Here is a 25,309-nt window from a genome sequence, read left to right on the forward strand (position 1 = left end):
AGGGACTTGGACCTCATTCTTTTTGTTGGTCATATTTTTCTTTGTCTTTCAGCCTTTCTTTTGTTGTTGTTTACTTGCTGAGCTGACTGTTCTTCGTGGGCTGCCGCCGTGTATTGTGTGTCTTTAATTTTCTGTGACAGTAATACTGTCTTGTACATCCATAATATACCTTTAATTTTTTCTGGCGGTAATACAGGCGTGTGTATCGGTAATATGCCTTTAATTTTCTCTGACAGTAATACTGGCTTGTATGTGGCTGTAATATGCGTCACTGTATTGTGTACCTTTAATTTCCTCTCGCAGTAATACTGATTTGTATTTCCGTAAAACATCTGTAACTTTCTCTGACAGTAATATCGCGCATCACACCGTGCCCCTCGCATGCGCACTTCACCAGAAGACACACACACACGGACACCTGGATGCACACAGGGATTTTATTAAAGAGGATTATCAGCATTGCCAAAGGTAACACAGATAATTGCTTAACCAAGTTAAATCTCTTCTTATTTCCACGTTATTATAACTGTCCTTGAGAGGGCAAGTTAAAATTAATTTTTTTTCCCTACACTGCCCCTAAAAATTATTACATAAACTACAGTGATTGTTTATGATAACCTATTATCAAGCTAATCATAGTCTTTTATACATCATTACTCAAGCTTCTTATGATTGCTTCCTCATTTACAGTGTTGCAGGTGACTGGGGGGGGCGACCCGGCCGGGATGCCCCGGAGGAGGGCTTACGCCTCCCCCAGACCGCCCTGGTGGCTATGGGGACCACGGGTACAGAGCTTTGAAGCTCAACCGTGTAGGGACCTGTGGTCACCGCCAGGGGGCGACCCAATGCCTTGAGAGCTGTGGACCTCAGCACTTCTGCCACACCCAGAAGTGCTGGGGGGAAGAGGATCGGGGACACCTGGAGTGCTTCTGGGTGCAGAGCTGGTACTTACGCCACACTGGGGAGTGCCGCCGGAAGCTCATCGGAAGACACCTGGAGCACATCCGGGTGTGGATAAAAGGGGCTGCCTCCCTCCATTCAGGGGCTTGAGTCAGATGGAAGAAGGACAAGGTCTGGGAGGAGGCAAGGAGGCGGCCTAAAGAAGGAAAGGCATTTGTGTAGTGGCCAGGACTTTTGCGGACTTTGGGGTTGTTGTGCACTTATTGTAAATAATGGACGGTGTAAATAAACGTGTTGTGGGTGAGTTGAATGTGTCCGCGTGTCTGTGTCCGGGTCATCTCCACAACAGTATGCGCCTTCTACAATACAGCTCCCTAAATGTTTCCATGATATTTATAAAAAAAGACATACTTATTTTAACGAGACCTTTACTCAATCCATGTTTTGCTCATTTTTAGCTGAACATATCCTCTGCTCAAATCAGTTCAGATCCCATTGTTTTCTTCTCACCAATATTTTCTACCTGGGACCTATGGTCTGTTGTTAAGTGTATGAACTAACCCTAAACCAGTCCTAAATATTAGAATTGTATTTTAAAATTATCATCAGCTTCACGCAAGATCACAGATCTCCTAAACTCTTTGACACTTAAGCTTTTGCCCTCAAATGCTGACTCAGTTTAAAGGAACCTTATAACAAGAGTACATTAGATACTAACCAGTAAGAAACACAAGGATGTCTCCAGCAGGTTCATTAGTGTGCAAGTCAATCACAACCTTGACAACCTGTTCATAAAATAATAAATTATGAGTCCAATGCAGTAAAGGAAAGGCAAAATGGATGCAAAGGAAAATATGTTTCCTTACATCTTTCACATATGCTGAGCTTTCTTTGTCTTCTGGACCAATGAGATTACAGAAGACTGTTGAAACAGGGTAAGTTCTTCCTGGAATGACATAGACAGGGCAACTATCAAAGAATTCTGAAAGTTTCTTCTCCTCCAGCGTGGCTGACATCACAACTACCTTCAACGTGGCTTTTCTCTTTCCATGGCACTTTCGGTGAAAGAATTGCTTTAGTAAACCAAAGAGAATATCCTTAATAAGAAAAAAAAAATCTGTTCAATCAGTTGCACTGGTAAAGTAAAATATAAAACAAAATCATCAAATAATGAAATAAGTACTTCAACGTTATATATTTTAATCACTTTAAAGTATTTTCTGATAAGGGACTTTGAACATTTAAAATCCCCATTCCCTATTTTTCCTAGGCAAAGCTTACAGCATATATTCCATTGCATTACTCAAGTTGCCCTTCTAAACTACATTGCCGCTTTTGTTGTTGATTCACTGCAACATCTATAACACGCATGAGCATGAAACTATTTTGTATAATTTCTGCTATTAGTATTTCCAAATGTAATTATCTAGTCTTTCTGCAATTGCATTCCGAAACAATGTTTAGAATTCATTAACCACAACAATCCTTAAGTAGCACTGTGTAATTGTTCCATGGTAACTGTAATCTAAAACAGAAACATTTAACAGCTTTTTACAAGACCTAGAATGTGAAGAATTCTGAGGGGTGTTGTTTTACCTCTATAAAGAAATATACCTTGACCAAAAATTATATATCCTTACTGTGTTCAGGCTTCTCTCATGAGCTTCATCCAGGATGACAACACTGTAACGACTAAGTTTGGAGTCAGCAAGAATTTCCCTCATCAGGCATCCATCAGTCATATACTTAATGACAGTATCCTGAGAATGAGAACATCCTAAGAATTTAGCTCAACAGACACTATGACAAGGTGCACACTCCTTTACTGAATTAACTCTGCGTTTCTAAACTGGAAAATATAGCAGCAGTGTTGAAAGCAGCACTGCTGTTAAATAAAGCATACAAATTGCTCTATGGAGATAACTGCTTTTTATCCTTAGTATTTCACTGTGCCCCTCATTCTCTTCCATAAGAATTAAGGCACTAACAAGATGCAGTTTGTTCATTTATTTATTTATTTTATTTTACAGAATCATGGCGGTGTAAAAAAAAAAAAAAAAAAATCACAATTGCTGTGGCAAAAACGGAAAAGCAAATGAATAAAAACTTAATTTTCCTGACTTTCAGCAAGATATAATCTGATAAGACATGGAAGGAGATTAAAGCCAGACAGGTCAGGCAGATGGGTACAAGCCAATTAAAGTTTTACATTTAAATCTCAGCTAGAGCAAGGTGGTCATGATTCTCATTTGCATATGCACAAATAACAGTCATATCATAATAATTTCTACTAGCTTAGGTTTTGTTTAAACGATTAGAGAGACAGCCATTTTTAAAAAATTGAAGATAATTCAGAAACTAGTAATATTCTTTGAATCCTCCATTACACCAAACAGTGAACATTGTTTGATTTAACTTGTATCAGTCCTGAGCATGTTCTCCCAACTCTTGCAGAAATAATGTCCTATAAGAACTTGCCATTGTTCACAATTTATTAAATTAATTGCCAAAAAACAGCACAATTAATTACTTGCTGGAAATGCATATTTAACTGAGGTCCACGCTTGGTGCAACAATGTTACCCTGAAATATATAGTATTAGGCCAAGGCAAGACCTCTTTTTTTGTATTATGGCAAGTTACAAGTTAATGAGAAGCCACAAACATTTTAGTTATTTTCACAAAAGCACTCCATCTGAAAAACACCCGTAAGTCAACACTTTTTTGATGTATACTTTTAATTATTAATCAATTTTCAAAATAGTTACAAATACGTGACTTATATAATTATGTATCATCAGAAAATCCTTAGTAAAATCTTAATAGTAAAGATGACTTCTGAACTGATTGCTCACCTCTGAGGTACAATCATCAAACCGCACCTGGTAACCCACACCCCTTCCCAGCTGACAGTTCATCTCCTCTGACACTCTTTGAGCAACAGTAATGGCTGCAACACGGCGTGGCTGAGTTACACCAATAATGCCATGCTTGGCAAAACCTAACAGACCAAAAAGACAATGTTAGAGCTTGGTGAACCAGAAACCAAAAATTATAAAAGTAAACAAATAATACTTTTTACCAGAGCACTTTTTTAAAAAATGGTCCCATAAGGAACTATGTTTCATAATTAAATGGGATAGCATTAAAGAAAGGAAATTAAGATCACTTTATGCTCTTGAAGAATTCTCACTAAACAGAAACTTTATGAATTAAGGATAGTAAGAGAATAATTCCTGCGGTGGGTTGGCACCCTGCCCAGGATTGTTTCCTGCCTTGTGCCCTGTGTTGGCTGGGATTGGCTCCAGCAGACCCCCGTGACCCTGTGTTCGGATTCAGCGGGTTGGAAAATGGATGGATGGAAGAGAATAATTCTGCTGCCTCACATTTTTAGAGTCCTGGGTCCAAATGCAGCACAGGAGTTGTTTATGGGGACTTTCAGAGAAGGACAGGCTGCTTTCAGCTATGTGCAAAGCAGTCACTATGGTAAGTGCACTCATACCCTTTGTAATTCCAAGCCGGCCAACATTTACAAAAATGTTTTTTACTAGACAAAATAAATAATAGGGAGGGAAAAATTCAGGAAGAACTCAAAATAAAAAGAAGCAAACAAAAGCTATACTACCTCTCTGTGCCTTCCTTAACTGGTTTTGAAAAACCTTCTAACTGATTGACTGGCACATCTAAAAATACTTCAATATTCTCTTTAACCTTCATTCTATTTCTTTTTCTCTCCAACATCCATCCATCCATCCATTTTCCAACCTGCTGAATCCGAACACAGGGTCACGGGTGTCTGCTGGAGCCAATCCCAGCCAACACAGGGCACAAGGCAGGAACCAATCCCGGGCAGGGTGCCAACCCACCGCAGTTTCTCTCCAACACTTAATCTCTATTTCTAGAAAAACATTTATTGCTATAGATCATTTTCATATAAAGGATGCAGCTCAAAAAGATTTACAAAATGTCGAAGAACTATTTACATACAAAGAAAAACAAATTAAAATTAGATAAGACAATAATATATTGCATATAAGTTAAGCTGGAAAAAAAACAAAATCTGCAAGGTTCCAGGCCAAAAGACCGCATAGCCCCCACTGGGCATTCTGACTAACACACATGTTCTTAATTTTTTTTTTTTTTTTTTAAAGGGGATCACATGGCAGGTTGGAGTTCTACTTGTTGAGTGCACGTCTTTTCTCTCTACTTAGTGCCACAATCAGCAAGTCTATGGGCCTGATGCATCTTTAAATCACAATCTAGCATCACTTCCAACCAAACTGCAGAATTAATTCCAGGGTTAGGATAGTACTACTGGTACAAAATGGACATCAGGCTTGGGCTTCCTCCATTAGCACCTGGTGTCCATGCCAAAGTCTCAGTCTCAGTTTCTTTAAGAGGACAATGTCTCTAAGAGCAGCATATGAGCCAAGAGCATGTCTGCCACTGCTCTCCCATCACTCGCACTGTTATGCCATTGAAAGGTGCTCTAAGAAAGACAACAGAACTCTGTCAAACTTGCAATGCTCTTCAGTTTCTTTCTTTGTTGCAAACTAATTATTGTACTGCTACTCTAGGAGTTAAAATGATCGCTCATTTTTGTTTGGTTTACCCACAGGTCTTCACCTCTCACCTAGTGGCTTCTCTCAGATCTGGGTGGTACAGTCCCTGTTTGAACCTTTTGCCAACCAGGTACTCAACCCTACCCACCTGGAAGGAAAGTCTGCATTACAGGACTAATATTCAACCAGTGCTGGTTTATGTTTCACAGCTAGTTAATGACCCATAATAAACCCTTGAGGATGGAAATAAGGGATTGCTATTGCCAGGAGTTGGCTGGGGAGGTGAACATCAATGCATATTTAAAAAAAAAACAGAGCCCTGTGTTTTGAAGCAGTAGGCTGGACAAGAGAGAGAGAGAGAGAGAGAGAGAGAGCGAGACGGTGAGTTTGAAGTAATCTTGAAAGAGAGAAACAGATGGAGTTAGTAATCACTAACTTAATACAGGATCAGAGAGGTAAGGAGTGCTATAGAAGTAAAACATTATTTTCTACAAGAAGGTCAGACAGGGCGCTCCTTGGTTGGTATCTTAGAGCAGTTTAATTTGGCTTTATCAGCAAGAAAGTTCTTTCAAGAAAGATAACTAGGTCATCTCATGGACCACATGACGTCCATGAACCAGACTTTGAGAACCAATGGTCTAGAGTTCAAAGAGAAAACAGCATGCTGAAGTGATGTCCTAACCATGCCTCACTATCTAGCACCAGGATACTGGTTCTTAGCCTCCGGGGGCATCCCATACACAAACAGTGCCTTTCATTCTGTACTGTCACTTTTGCTAGTGGATGTTTCATTGCCGAGTCCTGTACCTGTCCCAAGGTAAATTCTGCTGCCTACGTTTCTCTCTTCCCAAGCCCACTAACCATACTCATTTCATTACATCTCCATCAAACAACAGTGTCTACTTTGATCAAGCTAAATTCAACCATTATGCAGACTATCCTAATGTAAACATTTTTTTCTAAACCTTAGATATGGTGCATCAGATTTACAAATATAATTTGATTTTTAATATCAGCCTATAAAAAGAAACAAAGGCATTTCAAATATATTAATACTTTTAAAATAAATAATGTAAATAATATACATGATCTATGCAGCATCTCTCTCTACATCATTTTCTTGCCCTCTTCCTTGTATCTGTGGCAGTATAAGCTGGGAAAACACCATTCACAGGTATAATATTAAGAAGGAGAAAACATATACATTATGAGGATGTTAAATGAGAATGATGTGACAATAGTCTCTTGCTTTGATGTCTATCCTGAGACCATTCGTGGTGAAAGAGTACTTTCATCAGTATGATTTTTTTGCATTACTACATACTGCCACCAGATATTCAATTGTACTTCATAAAATATTCCTAGTATGAGAAAGTACCCATTTTGATAATTATTTAATTCATTTATTAAAGAAGGCTATGCAATATCAATATGTGAAAAGTTATCTCCCTGCAAATTGAAATAACTGGTTACACATCTTTGGGCATCAACCATACTATGAGATAGTTGTAGATTTATAAGCATGAACTTTTTATTACAGGTGAATATTTCAGTAAAGTTTAGGTCTTTTATATGTCATTCTAAACGTTTGTGGACAAACTGGATTTTTTAGATGATTATTCTGTTTTACAACCCGGAGATTTAGAAATTTACAGACTGACAGACCATATACAAGTTTATCTAAGGGTTCTGCTCAGTTTAATAATACATTTATTTATATAGCACCTTTCCCATGCTCAAGGCACTTACAGAATATAAGAAAGAATGGCAGGGTATACAGTATATAGCGTTGTACAAACCAGATAAATAAATAAATAAAGAAGATTACGACAGTGAATTCAAAGAAAAAGCCTAACAGACAACATAATTGATGGTCTAGCACACACACATACAGGTTACATGAGCATCTTGACAGAGAAGTAAAGTGAGAGAAGGGTAATAAAGTCAAGTAGAGCTATAAGCCTTCCTGAACAGATGAGTTTTGAGTTGTTTTTTAAAAGAATTCACGGAGTCAGCTGACCTGAATAATTTTGGTAGGTCATTCCAGAGTCTGGGCGCTATACAGCTGAAGGCCTTGTCACCCATGGAGTGTAGATTAGTGTGGGGCACAACAAGATTGCCAGAATCAGAGGACGTTAGTGGGCGGGCAGGCACATAGTGATGGAGAAGGTCACTGATGTAGTTTGGTGCGAGGTTATTTAAGGCTTTGTAGGTTATTAGTAGGATTTTATATTTGATTCTGTAAGACACAGGGAGCCAGTGAAGACGGAGCAGAATGGGTGTGATGTGCTCGCTGCTGCTGGTTCTAGTAAGGACTCTTACAGCTGAGTTTTGAATAAGCTGGAGCTGTGATATAAGATTAGAAGGGGCACCTGCCAGTTGGGAATTATAATAATCGATGCGGGATGTGATAAAAGCATGGACAAGTTTCTCAGCATTAGAGAAGGAGAGGTAGGAGTGAACACGGGATATGTTACGGAGGTGAAAGTAAGAAAGTTTCTTAATGTGATTTATGTGGGCGGAATAAGAGAGGGAGGAATCAAAAATGACACCAAGATTCTTTACAGTAGAGGCAGGTCTGATGAGATCACCGCCAAGATAGACTGGGAAGGAGCTCATTTTATTAAGTTGCATTTTAGTCCCAATTTGCAGGAGTTCAGTTTTTGTTGCAATTTAATTTTAAAGAGTTCTGCTCCATCCAGGTTTTAATTTCACTAAGTCAGGTTGTGAGCTGAGAAAGCTCTGATGAAGTTCCACTTTTAACATTGAAGTAGAGTTGAGTATCGTCTGCATAAAAATGATAACCCAGTCCATAGCTATGTATAATATGGCCAAGGGGAAGCATGTAAATACAGAAGAGAAGAGGGCCGAGTACAGAGCCCTGTGTTTGTTTCAAATACTGTACAGTATGAAGTGCCATTAGAAACTATGTTCTTAGAATTTCACTCTACTGATTAGACACAAATTTAATAAACTTCAAATTGTGTACTTAACCAAAGTATTCAAACAGTTCATCCTTATTATTTTAATTGGTCTGAATTCACAAGGGGGAGCAATAAAAGTGGCACATATGAAGGTTTCATGTTCAACTATTTTGGACACCAAAAAAATTAAACAAGCATCAAACTTTATAATAATAGTAATTCTTTACATTTATATAGCGCTCTCTACACAGGGAGGACCCGGGAAGTGAACCCACAATCTCCTTACTGCAAAGCAGCAGCACTACCACTGTGCCAAACTTTAGTGTATTTTTTATCTTACACTCTACACTATGACCTACAATAACCTTTAAAAACAGTAGACCAATTCACTGTACAAAAAACTATCAAATAATACATTCAGTCAGGTAGCACATATATTGACACATGCAGTATTGTATATAGAACTGTTTCTGTGGCACCCCTCCACACCCATAATGATACCAAAGAATACAAAAGGTGCAAAAATGACGCATTTTATTAAATTGTTGGAGGTGGCATAGGAAGAAAGCAAAATGACCATGGTAAGCAGAATAAAAAACAATCTTAAAGTACTCTAGGCTTACTTTAAATGCCTACCCCAAAGTACTGCAAGCATTCCCCTTCTAATTTCCATCTCATTATCTCTTTCAATTCTGAAACCTCTTCCTCCCCCCAATGAGCCTTTGCCCTAACTTTATCTCTACCACTAGACTCAAAGATTCACTGGCCTTGGACAGCTTTAACTCTCCTTATGAGGTCAGGTCTGGTCCAGTCTAAAACCATTTCCTGGATTCGGTGCTGGACTATAAAGGCTTGATGCTTCCATGCTATAGTGTCCTCTGGTACCCTTCAAGCCTTGAACAGATTTAATAAGGCCATGCCTCCAAAATAGCTATTTTGTCACCTATCCTCTTAAGAGGCAACTCTTACTCTGCTCTCCATTTTACAATGGCATGGTGCATCTATTGGCCAGAAGGCCTTTTAACATCTTCCATGACATCACACTATCTACACTATGACAGACAGATGGCTGCTGAATAACCTGCACTCTAACCCACTTGGAAGTGCTGTACATTTTCTTGTTCACAATAATTTGTCTACTTATCTGGTACCCCATTTACAGTCTATACAGGGCAATCTGTAAATTCAAAAGATTTACAGCTTCTTGACAGTAAACTTCATAGAATACTTGCACATGGGTGCAGGACACTGATGCCAGCACAAGCTTTTATCAAAGGCCAGAGTTTATCCCAGCTGCAGCATTGGGCACAAGACAGAAGCCAGCTTACCAGCACTGAACATGATATCAGACTACAGTAGGGCACATTTATGCACACACCCACTCTTACACCTATGGGGCCAATTCAGGGTCACCTATTAACATAACACACACATCTTTGGGATGTGGAGGAAAATGGGAAATTTAGGAACATGCTAAGAAAAAACCCACAGAGACAGGTGAAGAACATGAAAAATCATCAAGGTCAGGATTCTGAAGATATGAGACAGACCTTGTATCCTCCTTACTAACTAAAATCACTTTAATTGACTCCAACTAATAAAATGACAGATGTTTTAGCACTAAGAAGTTTCTATAGTCTAAGGATAGAAAAATCAACCAATCATGAGGCAGCAGCGTAATGCATAAAATCATGTGGATACAGATCAGGAACTTCAGTTAATGTTCATATCAAACTTTAAAATGGGGGAAAATGTGATCTCAGTACTTTCCACTGTGGCATGTTTGTTGGTGCAAGACAGTCTGGTTTGAGCATTTCTGTAACTGCTAATCCCCTTGGATTTTCACACAATAGTCTCTAAAACTTATTCAGAACAGTGCAAAAAATAAACAATCAGCCAGTGAGTAGAAGTTCAGCAGATGAGAGAGGTCAGAGGAGAAAGGGCAGACTGTTCTGAGTTGACAGAAAGTTTACAGTAACTCTGTACAACGGTGGTGAGGAAAAGAACATTACAGAATGCGCAACACAGCGAACATTGAAATAGATGGGCTACAAAGGCAGAAGACCATGCAGTCAAGAACAGACAGCTGAGTCTGCACTGGGCACAGGCTCACCAAAACTGGATACTTTAAGATTGGAAAAATGAAGCATGGACTAAAAAAATCTTGATTTCTGCTGAGAGACAAAAATGATACGGTCTGAATTTGTCAAGAACAACAATAATTCATGCACCTAGCCTGCCTTGTGTCAATAGTCCACGCTGGTGATGGTTGTGTAATGTTGTAGGGAATGTTTCTTTGGCACACTTTGGGACTGGTAATACCAGTCAATAACTGAATGCCACGGCCTATTTGAGGATTGTTGCTGATCACATGCATAATCTTCTTGGCCGCAATTTATCCATCTTCAAATGACTATTTCCAGCATGATAATGCACCAAATCACAAAGCAAAAGTCATCCCCAGCTGGTTTCATGAACATGACAGTAAGTTAAGTGTTCTCCATGGGCCTTCCATGATACTGAATCTGAATCTAATAGAACACCTTTGGTATATGGTGGAACGGGTGATTTGCAGCATGAATGTGAAGCTGACAAATCTGCAGTAACTGTGTCATGCAATTGTATCAACATGGACCAGAATCTCAAAGGAATATTGTCAACATTTTGTGGAATCCATGCCACAAAGTACTGAGACTGTTTTGAGAGCAATAGGAGGCCTGACACAGTACTAGTACAGTGTTCCTAATAATATACTTAGTGTATGTATATCTTGAAGAACTCAGATCCTGAACACAATTTAGGAATTACAATAGCAGCAGAAAATGCCCCAGTATTTGGCAAGTAAACAATTAACTCTATTCACAGCTTACTTTCAGAACTGCTGAAGTTATTTAACAATTCAAGATGCTGAATGAAATTTACAAGTAATGTTGTTGAGAGAACAGAACATACATATTATCCATCTCAAGAATTGTATTATTTTACCTGCTTGGTGCAAGTACTGGGGCAGCTGTGTTGTTTTTCCACTTCCAGTTTCTCCAGTAACAATGAGGATAGGGTACTTCTTAACAGCATTAATCAGCTTCTCCCTGTGCCCACTGATAGGCAGTTGCAGAGTGTCCAAGTCACTTGACATCTTCTGGTGCTGCAACTTTCGTGTTTCATCTCCAGATGACATCTATCAGGAGCTTCACAATAGATGAGGACTCAAAAATTTAGTATTAATTTGAGAAATAATATATTGATTTAAAATTATCCTTCCATTGGTCAACTCTTTACACTCTAATGCAGAAGGGTACTTTATGACTTTTAAGAGTGACGAGAACAAAACGTAAACAAAAACTTCTTCACACTGAAACAGAAAGCGCAATTCTCACAAAAATTAAACACACATCTAATAATACATATACTGTAACATTATGAAATACTCATCAGTGAGACTCCTTAGTAATAATACTCCAGTAAGAAGTGCATTCAGTCCATATTTCCATTTGCCACATTAGAAAAAATGATACCACTCTAAGATGATGTTTCCAGCATATATCACCTTTAAACAATGCCCTAACCGCAAAGTTAGATAATATCATCAAAACGGGAGACAAAAAAAAGAATATCCTTCCTTAAAAAAGGAAGAAGTGAAAATAATTTAATGTTACAAAAATAATTCTATCCTTCAACAGGAGGTCACTACCATCAAGAAAAGCCTATGAAGCACTTACAGGCAAAATGAAGGAAAGCAGCACTATCCTGTACAGTTAAAATAGGTTTGCATAGTGACAATCTACTACAAACTCTCCTAAATCCTTAGAAAGCTTTGTCATTTTGCTGTGTTTTGGAGAAAGACAGCCTTTCAGAGGATATCCCTCTAATCACGTTTTATATCTTAAGATTGTGTACAGAAGAATCAGTACTACAGTCAAACACTGGTGAAAAACCATTGCTATGTGAAGATTATCCATTCAATTATTACAGAGAAAAATGGTGACACTGTTGTTTCATGTGGAGAAACAAGCACTGTCTGTATAAATAAGATGCACCGTCTGTGTGAAAGTACCTTTTTCTGGGGTGGTCTGTCTACTGCCTAGCTCAACACAGCAATTATACAATTTAGACATCACATTTTTATCCACTTAATTACTAGTGGGAACAATGGTGACCTTTCAGATTTTCTCAGTCAAACAATAAATGTACACACAGACACTCTGGGAGCCTTTCAGCTAGGTGGGTAGTGTGACTCCACATATATTAGATGAAAGGAGGCGCCGGGCTAAAACAAAAATGAAACACAGACAGGATAACAAAGCACAAACCAGCCAGCTTTATTTTGCTGGCGGATGGCAACTCCCACATACAGTACATGTACAAACGGAGAAGTAATCTCTGGGTGAGGCGCCTAATAACTATTAAACAAACTATGCTACACAGATACGAAGAGGCAAATCTTTTAAACAAATTCTACTTTGAATACCTACCAATAACTTTCATTTAGCCAGAAGCTCTAAAACATAGAACAATGCCAAGTTCGGTAAATTACATAATGCGTTCCATAAATAAATAAATAAGAATAACGTTAAAAGTTATTTTGCAACCTGTACCCCTAAACTGCAGCTCTTTCTGCCTATAATAAAGGAGTGTCTTGGATAAGAAAACCAAGAACCACCGGTTAAAATAAATAAATACAAAGTAAGTGCAGCACTATTTTTGAAGTATGATACCCACGAGTGTGTTGCGCTAACTTCAACGAGGATCTACTGTACTTCTTTCACTACATCAGTGGCGCCTCTGAGACTAACTGTCAGCTCATTCACGTGCCCCTTCACATCTTTTATGTGTCCATTCAGACAGTCTGGTTATAGAAGTGATACAAGCACAGTGATATCATGATGGCAACGTTTATTGAGAGAAGCCGGATCTTATGCACGACATCAAAAGAACATGACTACTTCAAAAGCACAGCCGCCCTCTACATACATATTTAAAAAAATGTAAAGTGTTAAGAGGAATAAACTGTACAGACACAACTGTACTGGAGTGCATGTATACAAGCCAGTAAACGCACAGACAACTGTAAACAGGGCCGGTACATTTTGGAATTAAAGGGCACGTTTTTAATAAACGAACCTACTCACCTCAAACAAAACTACTGTAAATGTGTAAGTATGTACACATAACAATGTTACTTTTTCGATAACGCGCACGGTGATTCCCAAAACAATGCGGCTATTTGTCAGTCGCGTGATAGTGACGTCATCGCGTCGACTTTCCTTTACAGTGTTGCAAAATCGGCTAGATTGATGGATAATCTCGAATGATATCATGTAAAGTCCCGAACCCGAAGAAGCTAAAAAGCACAACATGTATATTTGGAATAATAAATACAGCATCCTGTTCTGAAAACTCTTTTAATGTAATTCAAGCGTAGATCGTACGATGCTGGAGCCTAGCCCATCACATTATGGCAAAAAATTGCCGTCGATAAGATGCCAGCCCATCACAGGGCACACTCACGCTCTTGGTAAGGTCCAGCAGCGACGGTTAATTCATACACTTACACACATACAGACAGACCTCACAGAGCAGGCTTGGAAAGCCTATTATCCTCAACTACTCGTCTTTGGTTAGACCTTTAAGTTCACGCGTGCAAATCTTGAAACGAGAGGCAAAAGGACTGCTACAACGTGTCACCTGTAATAAAACATCCAAAATTCAAGTTTCTTTTTAAAATCATGGAAAAACCTATTCGATAATAACAATAGTGATACAACGAAGGCAGATTACTTTGCTGAATGTTAAAAGCACTTTCATTTATATTTCCCTAACTCCACATGACTTCCCCTTAACCTCTTACAAAAAGCTCCAAGCACCTTCACTCATTTACATGTAAAATAGTAACAGAAAAGTAAAAACTATGTAACACACATACAACACACCATGTCTATTTAGATATACAGTAGTAATATGTATATACAGTAACTACTTTATTTCTACTGCTGTTAAAGGAGAAATACAGGAATGTCAATCAAGCAAATGAAGTAAAATGTAAGGATATAAAAGAAATTGTGCTAGCAGTAGCTTTGGCCAGTAGACATCAGAGGAGTAATAAAACAATATTCACTCCAGGTAACTGCCCTGGAGAAAATCAACATTAAGGAGCAGGTGACCCACTTAATTGGATTAGGAAATGTGAGATGTATGTTGATCAAGGTTTGTTTAATGTCCATCCATCCGTTATCAAACATACTTAATTCAGTTTACGTTTATGGTGGTTGGAACCATCCCAAATAGCACTGGCAACAATGTGGGAACCAAGTCTGTGTAGGGTGCTAGTCAATTGCAGGGCTCACTCACATAAAAACTTAATATAAACATCACTAATTAATCTTTTCTGCATTTCTTTGTGATATGGGAATAGTAAGGAGTACCCAGAAAAACAAAACAAAAAATATGCAGACACTGGCGAACATGTAGACTTCACTCAGAAAGTATTCACCCTAGGATTTGAATCCACTATTTTAAACAACTTGATGTACTAGGGTGTTGTACCGTGTTAGCCATTATGAATGTAGAGAAAAGCCAAGCAAAATGACACCTTTTATTGGCTAACAACTTGATCAAAATATCTGTTTTCTCTGTTCCATTGTAGAGCAAGCGAGGAGACAACTGAGGAAGCTTACCCATAGGAAAAGCTGTGGGACCAGATGGATCCAGTCCTCGAGTTCTTAAGGCTTGTGCTGACCAACTTTGTAGTGTCCTCTGTCACCTGTTCAGTCTGAAAGTGCTGCTGCTGTGGAAAACATTCTACATTGTTCCTGTTGCAAATAAGGCAAATAAGGCAGGCGCTACTTCTCCTAATGAATGCAGACCAGTGGCATTTATGTTTCACATCATTAAGACCTTTGAAAGAGTATATGAGTCCTCTTGTGGTAGATGACCTGGCCTATCGGATGTAGAGAAAAGCCAAGCAAAATGACACCTGAAGAAGGGGCCTGAGTTGCCTCGAAAGCTTGCATATTGTAATCTTTTTAGTTAGCCAATAAAAGGTGTCATTTTACAATACCCTAGTACTACTGGCCTATCGGACAAAGATTGGAGTGGAAGATGCAATTATCTATCTGCTCCACAAGGCTTATTCTCACCTGGACAAAACTGGCAGCATTGTGGGGATTGATGTTCTCTGATTTATGCAGAACCTTCAATGCCATTCAGCCATCTCTGTTAAGGGATATGCAGGTGAATGAGCCTGTGGTGCCCTGGACAATGAACTGTCCTAAAGACTACAGTTTGTGAGAGTCAAGGACTGTGTTTCTGATATGAATGTGAGCAACACTGGAACACTACAAGGAACAGTCCTGTCTCCTTTTCTCTTTACTCTGTAACACTTCAGACTATAACATATCACTAAGTCATGTCACTTGCAGAAATTCTCAGAAGATTCTGCATTTATGGATTGTATTTATAAAGGAGATGAGACAAAGTATAGGAGTCAGGTGGAGAAGTTTGTTTCTTGGTGCAAAGAGAATTGTCTGCATTTTAACATCAGCAAAACCAAGGAACTGTTTATTGACTTGCACAGAGTCAAAAAGCCTCTAGATTCACTATTCAAGGAGTTGATGTAGAGATGGTCCTCTCCTACAAGTACTTGGTTGTCCACATTGTCCAATGACAGATTGGAGTGTTTTTTGGAACACAAAGGAACTACATGTATATATGAAAGGACAGAGCAGTCTCTTTTTCCTTAGGAGTCTGTGTTTGTTTAATGTGGGAAGTGACATCCTTAACATCTATAACTCTGTGATGGCCAGTGTGATTTTCTACACTGTGGTGTGCTGGGCTGGTAAGAGAAGCTCATCGTATCAAGAAGCTGATTACAAGGGCAAGTTCAGTTAATATTATTAGTTTTTCCTTGTGGTGCAATAACTCCAGAAAGGGGTGGTTTGTAGCCATGATGCAAACAATGAGGAAAATGGTTGGGCAAAGAAGAAGTTAGATGTTTTGAGCAGGAAGCAAACTTGCATTTCTTGGTGGGAACAGTAGCAGGCTAACCACTATCAGAACCTGCTTAGTGCAGTTTCTTTGCCAATATGTCTCAGTATAGTATTTCTTGTCACTCACCCTGCGCCCATGGTGGACAAGACTGCAGTTATACATGATAAAACTGACTTATGATGAGAAGTATCTTTGTGCCAAATTTCAAATCTATTCCTAAATAAGCAAAGGTGTACATAAATAACAGGCCAACAAACTGAGATGGTTTGCTGTTTTCCAGACTCCACTTCTTATATGGTTGCCCTTGACATAAATTTAATTATTAACACTGTGGTTTTTTAAATTAGTATCCTTCTTTTCAGTTCTGTGAACAATGACTACAGCTATCTCCACCTAAACCTGCAGTTTAAGTAAAACTCTATTACATAAGAGCATTTTTTCTACATAGTCATCTGCATTACCTCTTAGACCATGGAGCCTTATGTCTACTTTATATAAAATGGATATTAAACCTTTTACATTTTTTTGTCTACGTACTGTTATTAAAAGTTAAACATTTTACATGATGTACTATTTACATCCACCAAAGCTGGAATTTCAGTAAGTGTGTGCAGATTTGTAATATCCACTACATATTAAGTTTCAGATTATCTTTATACCTCTTCTTTTGCTTATTAAACAGCTCATAATGACACTTTATAAACTGCCCTCATGTTAATTATCCTGAAGCTACAAGCCATTAAATGTGAGCCTGTCACTGTACTGTTACAGCACTACTCCCACAGATAACAGTAATGCTAGTAATTTAAGCTGTAGCAGTTCTTCTTTATCTTCGATGACTAGAGGGCTTATTCAGTGGTAGAGGCTATCCCACATATACCTTTGTGATAATCCAAAATAGAGAGAAACTTCATTTTTACCAACAAATATTTAAAAACTGCTATAAATGATGCTTTATTTCCATATGAAAAATAAACAATGTCTTAATTTTAGCTTGCATAGCACAGCTACTGTGTGAAATAATGCAATGGTTAGCACTGCTGCCTCACAGTACTAGGAATTCATCTTAAAATTCTTACCACAGTCTTCATGTTCATGTCTACTTTTCTATCCCAAAACCAGCATATTAAGTGTACAGTGGCTTTCCATGACATTGTCATAAAAAATATGGGCTCAGAAAATAGACAGCACTTATACTGATACAAAAACAGAAGACAAAATCTAGTCCTATATCCAGATTTATTTTTTAAGGAAACAAATGCAATTTCAGTGTGGTAGCTATTGTAACAACACATAGGTAAATTTATATTTTTGTTCTTTTCAAACACAATAGATTTTGTCTGTGTACAGACTGTAATTTTTCCTTTCACATGCTAAAGGCATGCATTTTATATTGATTTGAAACTGTGCGAGTAGCTGTATGTGTTCTTGTGTGTACCCTGCAGTAGACAGACTCCCTATCCATGGTTTGATCCGCCCTTGCTTCGAAGGCTGCTGGGATAGGCTCTACTTTCAACCACCCAAACACTGTGTTGGGTTATACACCTATGGAAAAAAATGGAGGCTTGGTTGGGATCTGTGGCAGATCAGGAAAATAATAGGTTTCACCCAAATGTATGCTTAAGATCCCATGCACAGAAAAAAAGTAACAGACTACTAGAAAAACATTGATAATGGGCATTAACATGGCTGGTATAGAAAATTACTTTTAGGGGAAAATACCATTTAAAACAGACATTGACAGTATAAGTTTCCCCTAATGTAATAAAGTACATTCACCTGCTAATGCTTTCAAAGTATTTCTTTAGTATTTTCAAACCTGTTTAATCCAAATATGGGGTCATGAAGGCAGCAACCAAACCTGGATGGCAATGTGAGAAGAACACCAGAGTACCTGAAGAGAAACCTCCACAGGTACAAAGAGAATGCGGATGCTCCATACAAGCAGTGGCAAAGCCAGGATTTGAACCCAGTGTCCTGTAGCGGCAAAGCTCCACTGCTAATCACCGTGTTGCCTGTTTGTTGCTGTTTTGTCAAGGACAGAGATCATCTACATTTATAGTTATTTGCTTAGCAGATGCTTTTATCCAAAGAAATTCACAAAAAAGGTCAACATAAATGAGTAAACATCAGTCTGGGGGACTGTCTGGGAACAAGTGTTAAAGGATAAGGTTGCAAAATTAACTCACAACAAGTAAATAGTTCAGAACAAAATGCAAGTGATTTACAGTTTGAAGGTTACAAACCCTAACAGCTAATATCAGTTAGACAAGAAATTCACCAAACAAGAGTGTCTTTAATCACTTTTAAACACATGGAAGGAGTCACAGTTTCGACTGAAGGAGGACAACTCGTTCCACTAGCTAGGAACTACACACTTTAGATTTGATGCCACCTCTGGGTAGCATCACCAGATGTCGTTCATCAGCAGAAAGTGGGCAAAGAAGGAGCATCGAACCTCACAAGTGTCTCTTTATATATACACAGTACGTCCTAACCCACTCACTACTCTGTAGACACCCATCAAGGGATTTGAACTTAATATGTGCTGCTAAAGAAAACCAATGTAGTGATCTGAAAAGAGGAGTGTCATGTGCCTGCCGCAGCTGCTTGAACACCAGATGTGCTGCTTCATTTAGCCAACCCCCACCCCTCCCGCCAATTTCAGATTTTTTTTCCTTTGCAACAATGTCCAGAAAAATGTTACATGTGCAGCACATTAACTTCTCATTGTTAACATAACAATCTGAAAGTGGTAAACCCATAGAAAGGACAGTTGTCTCCATAACATGCTGACACAACCCTTTGTGATTATATTAATAATTACATGAAAATGCACAAAAAGATTGATAGTTTTTGTCCATTTTATTTTAAAAGAAAAATTAAAGAGATTTAAATATTACTAAAATATGCACATGTTGTCATTAACATTACTGTTGCTCTTCAAACATAAAAAACCTTTTGAAAGGTAAATAAAAAACAAAGTTTTTTTTAGGGTTTAGAGTTAAGTCATGCCTAATCTTCAATTGAGTTTATAATTTGTGTAAAAGGATTATGGTTTATCCTTTTCAAGTTTATTTGTATGGTCACATAATTATCAAACTATACATAAATGTAAACATTTACTGTTTGCTGCTTATTTGTTTGTAAAAATGTATATACTTTACCGAGCACATGCAGTAAATGTTATTCTTACCAATCATTCATTTTCAAGCTTCCTTTTCTTGGTTGTTTAAAGCTTATTTTCTTCATAATATTTTTATGATTTCACAACAGAAGAGCCTTCCTCTTCCTATCTTGTATGTCATTTAAGCCCAGGCTAATGCTTTTTGCTGAACTTTTCCCTAATTTTTCAGACTTTTTGCACTACATTCCAAGGTGGAAGCAACAGGAGATACTTTCCTTTCAGCAGATCCTTTAAAGAATGATAAACAAAACCATGACACCAAAACATTTTAAATAGTCCAATGTGTGCCCTCTCAGTGTGACCTGTTGTGTGCTCAATTTTCCAATAACAATACTGTAGTACGCTCCCATCTTCCTAGAAACCAGACAGTTCCAGATTATTTTCCCTCTGTGCTCTGCTCTTGGGTCAAGTGAAGATTTATTTCACAGAAAGGATACTCATGCGAGAGATACGGCTATTTATGTTTCTTTTTTTTCTTTTTGGTGTTTGTCTTTCCTGCATTGTTCTCGCACTGTTCACCTTCACCAGGGCTTATTCCTGGTTGCTGCACTCCTGAACATTCAGGCTCAAGTACTTTTTTCTTTTTTTTAGACTCTACAATATTGCCACAAATTGGAAATCCATTATCACTTAAAATGTCAGTATCATCAGTCTTCTTTGCATCTGAAGGTTGAGCTTTCTTTGTTGGTTTCTTCTTTTTTGTCCTATTTTCTCCAACACTACTGTCAAGCCAAGTTTCATTTTCATTGAATGCATTGCCATTAATATCTGCTTGCTCTTCCAGAACATGTGGTTTACCCAGTTTTTTCTTTTTATGAGCAGACTTACTTATACTGCAGATAAGCATAGTGCCACTTTCAATGGATGTACTATGAGCAATGTTGCCTGCCTCTTGCGCTTGAGAGACAATTGACTGCTGAAGGTTCTCAACTCTTTTATTTTTTCTGTTTTTCCCTTTATCAGTCCTAAAAGGCTCTGGGTCATTTAGATCATCTACAACTTGATACTCATGTGTTTTATTATTTTTTGTCTTACCATGTTTTCCATCCCTGGAGCCAAGCGAAGGTTCATCTTCAAAAGTTACATTATTAACAGTGTGATGTCCCTCTTTCTCAAACATTTTATACTTAAATGCTTTATCCTTTGTAGTAGACTTTCTACTTTTATAGCTAAGTGTAAATCCATTTTCCCTAAAAGCCTCTTCAGCAGCAGCACTTTCTGACTTACAATCTACTTTCTTCCCTTTTTCACTGTTTATTTCATCACAACTGCTAAGCACAGATTCATTTTCAATAGATGTACCACGAATATTAGTTTGAACATCATTGTGCAGCTCTTTATCTTTGTTCTTTTTTTTCTTTTTTCTGACAGAATTACTTGCACTGGTCTTACAAGGAGTTCCAATTTCAACAAGTGTACTATCAACTATGTCATTTACCTCTTCTTCTTGATGGACCTCTGATAATTTAGGATCCTGGACCTTTTTCTTTTTTTTCTTTTCCTTTTTACTAGCAATAGGCCCAGAGTCATTTAGATCATCTGTAACAATAGGCTGCTGTTCTTTGTTTTTTACCTTCTCAAGTTTGTCAAAAGCACTGCTCCCACCTTTCTCTTGCTGGTGCCTTAATAGTTTATGCTTATATACCCTTTCCTTTGTAGTATAATTCCCAGCTTTGCAGGTAACTGAAAATACACTTTCCCCAAGTACATCATCTTCAGCCACAACACTCTCTTTTAAATCTGATGTTAGAGCTGCTTTTGCCCGTTTCTTCTTTTTCCCACTATTTAATTTAACACTGCTAATGAACAGAGATTCGTTTTCAATTGATGCACCATTGATAGTACTTATAACATCATGGTGTGCCTGTACATCTAAAACTTCATATTTGTTAATTTTTTTCCTTTTTCTGACGGATTTATCTATATAGTTGCTTTCAACAAATGAAGTGCTAACAGTGCCATCCACCTCTTCCTCATGCTGTTGCCCTGGCAGTTCAGAGTCCTGAATACTTTTCTTTTTATTCTCTCCTTTTGTACAAACAGACACAGCATCTTTTAGTTTATGCATGTCTTTGGACTCCCTTTTTTTATTTTTTATGTTCTCAGGTTCTTCTGTGCAGGTATTAAGTAGAAGTCCGTTTCTGACAGGTTTACCATTTGCAGTGCTCTCTCCCTTTTGACAGACCCTTGATGGTTCAGGCTCTTGTTCATTAGCTGTTTGATTAATAGAACTAAGCATAGATTCTTCAGCAATAGGACATGACTGTCGGGATCCTTTTAAAGGTTTCTTTTTTTTGGCACTAGTTACAACTACATTGTTTGCCAGCAGAGTTCCGTTATTGAAGGATGCATCACCATATTCTACTATATTACCTTGGTGCACATGGACACCTAATCCTTCAGCTTCGAGCCATTTTTTCTTTTTTTTGAGAGACTCTCTTTTGCTGCTGCTAATCATTTTCATTTCATTTTCACTGAGCACAATGTTAGCAGTGTTATTTTCCTCTTCTTCTTGCTGGATGTCTGACAGTTCAGCTCCCTGGACCCTTTTCCTTTTCTTGTTTTTTTCTTTACAGATTTTAGGCTCTTGTTCTTCATTATTCTTTACGGTCCCAGGTTTTCCTATATTGACATTAAGCAGATCTCTATTTTCAAATGATGTACTGTCAAGAATGCTCTCTAACGCTTCATGAATCCTTGATGCATCAGGCTGTGTTTCAGTATTACAGTTAGGCAGAGATTCACCCTGTCTAAAAATACCTTTATCAGCAGGATCTGAAACAGGTACTCTTTTCACCTTCTTTTTTTTACTACTTGCTTCTACATTATTGCTAAGCAGGGACTCATCTTCAAAGGATGGTAAACCATTTGCAGTTTTAGTATCTTGTTGCATGTGCACACTTACTACCTCAGCTTGATCCCCAATTTTCCTTTTCTTCACAGATTTACCCACAGTGCTACTAATCAAAGTTTCATTTTCACTGAGTCCACTTTGAACAGTGTCTTCCACCTCTTGTTCTTGTTGAACAGTCAACAGGTGAAATCCCAGTTCTGTATTATTTTCCATCCCAGATATTTCTACTGTTGTGCTACATGGGACTCTGTTCTCAAGAAACTTGTCTCCATCACCACTTTCCTGAGCTAGGTGGGGATTCCATATGTGCCTTCTAGTTTCTTCCAGTGTTAAATGCTTATTTTGTCTTTTCCTTTTTTTGGTGAATGTGTCACTCACCATATTGCCCTCCAAAGCATCAAAATTGCTTGTAGTCATTTCTTTATCATCAGACTGTACCAAGCCCAATTCAGTCACTGGCTCTTGTTGCATTATTTCACCAATATCCCTATTTTGGTTTTGTCTGTCTTTGTCCTGAAGAGTACACACTTCCTTTGAAATAACATTTTCATGAAACCTCTCCATTGTCATAACCATTCCCCTGATCTCACTTTGGCATAGCAGTTTTTTCTTTTTCTTAATAGGAAGCCTTTTTTCTTTAACATTTACTAATGATACTGGCGTTGACTTGTCTTGACTGTTAACTCTGGCATCTTCAAAACTGCCACAGGTCACTTCAAGACTGTGAAAATCTGAATTTTCCAAGTTACTACCATTGACCTCCTGAGTGCCTCTTGGTTCCTTCTTTCTCGATTTTGCCTTACTTGTTAATTTATCATCCAAAGTCCTCCTGTCTGATAATGTACAAATTTCTTTTGAGGAGGCATCATTTCCATTATGTCCACATTTATTTCTCTTTTTACCATTCTTCTGCCCATAGACTTTTGAATTAAAAATAAAATTGCTACTTTCCTGAAACAAAGTTTGGAAAAAATTAGAAAAAATAACTATTTTCCTTATGTGATACATGGATAATTAAAACACACGAAAAAGCAAAAAATCCTAACAAATTCATAATAATTTCCACAGATTACAAAAAAAAAAAAAATTATACCAAAGCCCATGTGGTTAATACTTTCGCTCTTCAGTGAGGATGATATGCAAGGTTTATTTCTTATGTTTAAAGATACATATTTCTCACATTGAAGTTATTTTTTCAACAATCAGAGTATGCATTAATTTGCAATGGACAATTCTGTTGTTAAGTGAAAAGTTTTTTTATAAATTAAAAAAGTACTGTTTTTTATCTTGCAGTTCAAATATGAGGTTGATGGGGCATCAATGGAATGCTAAAAATGCTTTAATACATCAATTTTTCAGTGAAAAATGTTCATGAGTACTGATCCGCATCTTAAGATTATAACCTATTGTATAACATCGAATTCCATTTTACACAAAAAAAAGTTTGCAACATTTTGCTATTTTGAAAAAGTTCCGGGTGTGATCTTGATCTCATTGACTGCCTTCTTCTGTGATCTCATTTCATTCCCAGGGGTATGGTTTCCCGTTGCTTGTTTCATTAATGCTGAAATTACTATTTCTGCTGAGAATAATTTGAGCGTATAGGGCAAGGCTGGTGCCCCCAACAAAATTTTTTCAAAACATATTTTATCTATATACATTTTTAATGCAAGTGTTTTACATAATAAAAACTAACTAAATAAAAATTGCCGGGCTAAAATATGTAAAATGTGACACTTTTCCTGGCCAGCAACACACTGTAATTCTAACTGCACGTTTGCTGCAGAGATTCAGTTCCTAGACTCATTAAATTCAACTCTTCTATTGATTAGTTCAATGGTTTAACATTTACATGTGTTTTTTACCCCTGCAACATCATGCATTGCCTTGGTGCAGTTTTATTTTATCTACGCTGAAGTGTATTGTTAGTTAAATATTAAGCTGATAGTGAATCAATGGCATTACCTAAATGGCCTTGATAGGTGCATACAGTGGTAGGCTAAGCTATTGATGAGTCCTTTTCAAATTTGTATGTGTACATTTATTTTTTTATGATCTTTCATTGCAAGAAATTGTACATTCAGTGCTGTTTGTTGGGTTTTCTGCATGTATGAAACTATGCATTTAAATGCGCTACCTTATGTGTGCTTGAAAGGTTTACCCTCTACTTGGTTTTTAGGGGTTATTGAGTCCTGGCTCAGTTTAAGATTTTTCTCAAGATTTAAACAAATAAGTTGTAGTTTTATCCATACGCACATCTATAATCTACCTGTGTCTGGGGATGTGGGATAAAATTCAATGTTCACACAAGAGGAATGTGATAACTCCATATAAACAATGGCCATGCATGAAATCCAATCCAAGGGCACTAGATCTACTGTACATATGAGCTACTCATCTATACAGTATTCAGTTTGTGGATCAATACCTGAGAATATTCTTGGCATGAAAATGGATGTACTCAGTAATATGTAAGGCACTGTATTTTCACATTTGCATTGACGCGTTGCAGACCCCATTTTTAACCAAAAGAGTAGAGAATATTTTAATGTTTATAAAAAATACTTCACTTAGGAACACACATTTTTCTATAGCAAATTATTGTACACAATGACTATAAAATAATAATTTGGACTTGAAAGTTATCTTTTGACATAGCATGCCAGCTTTTAATTGCTACATGTCCTAGTGATATACAGAAAACTTGGCTTGTTAAGTCTTATAGCCTAGACTGAATTAACATGGTGCAGTTTAGGCACTGAATATATTCCACAATTGTTCATCTACTCTCTATATATACAATCCTAAGCCTAAAAGTGCAAGATTTTGTGCAACGATTTTATGTGACGTTTTTATGTCATGTTTTTTGTCATGCTTAAAATCGGCCTTATTTTAAA

The 25,309-nt window shown here is 37.6% G+C and overlaps 2 protein-coding genes across 6 annotated transcripts in view; both read right to left on the minus strand.

The window, feature by feature from the left end:
* dhx40 (DEAH (Asp-Glu-Ala-His) box polypeptide 40) overlaps positions 1-13,639 on the minus strand; it is a 44,824-nt gene extending 31,185 nt beyond the window's left edge. The window contains exons 1-6 of one of the 2 annotated variants that reach the window (XM_051931313.1): positions 13,515-13,639; positions 11,371-11,573; positions 3,755-3,900; positions 2,541-2,660; positions 1,767-1,955; positions 1,619-1,685 (exon numbers count right to left, since the gene is read on the minus strand). In XM_051931313.1, the coding sequence (XP_051787273.1) occupies positions 1,619-1,685; positions 1,767-1,955; positions 2,541-2,660; positions 3,755-3,900; positions 11,371-11,563 (715 nt within the window). In that variant the 5' untranslated portion in view covers positions 11,564-11,573; positions 13,515-13,639. Of the gene's footprint in view, positions 1-1,618; positions 1,686-1,766; positions 1,998-2,540; positions 2,661-3,754; positions 3,901-11,370; positions 11,574-13,514 lie in introns of both variants that reach the window. The other variant, XM_028806802.2, reaches the window with a different exon arrangement.
* Positions 13,640-17,595: 3,956 nt separating this feature from the next.
* LOC114655663 (uncharacterized) overlaps positions 17,596-25,309 on the minus strand; it is a 28,611-nt gene continuing 20,897 nt past the window's right edge. For all 4 annotated transcript variants that reach the window (XM_028806810.2, XM_028806811.2, XM_051930223.1 and 1 more), the window contains exon 6: positions 17,596-23,363. In XM_028806810.2, coding sequence (XP_028662643.2) covers positions 20,013-23,363 — 3,351 coding nt within the window. In that variant the 3' untranslated portion in view covers positions 17,596-20,012. The remainder of the gene's footprint in view (positions 23,364-25,309) is intronic.

Source organism: Erpetoichthys calabaricus, chromosome 8 (genome assembly GCF_900747795.2).
Source record: "Erpetoichthys calabaricus chromosome 8, fErpCal1.3, whole genome shotgun sequence".
Classification (NCBI taxonomy): Eukaryota; Metazoa; Chordata; class Cladistia; order Polypteriformes; family Polypteridae; genus Erpetoichthys; species Erpetoichthys calabaricus.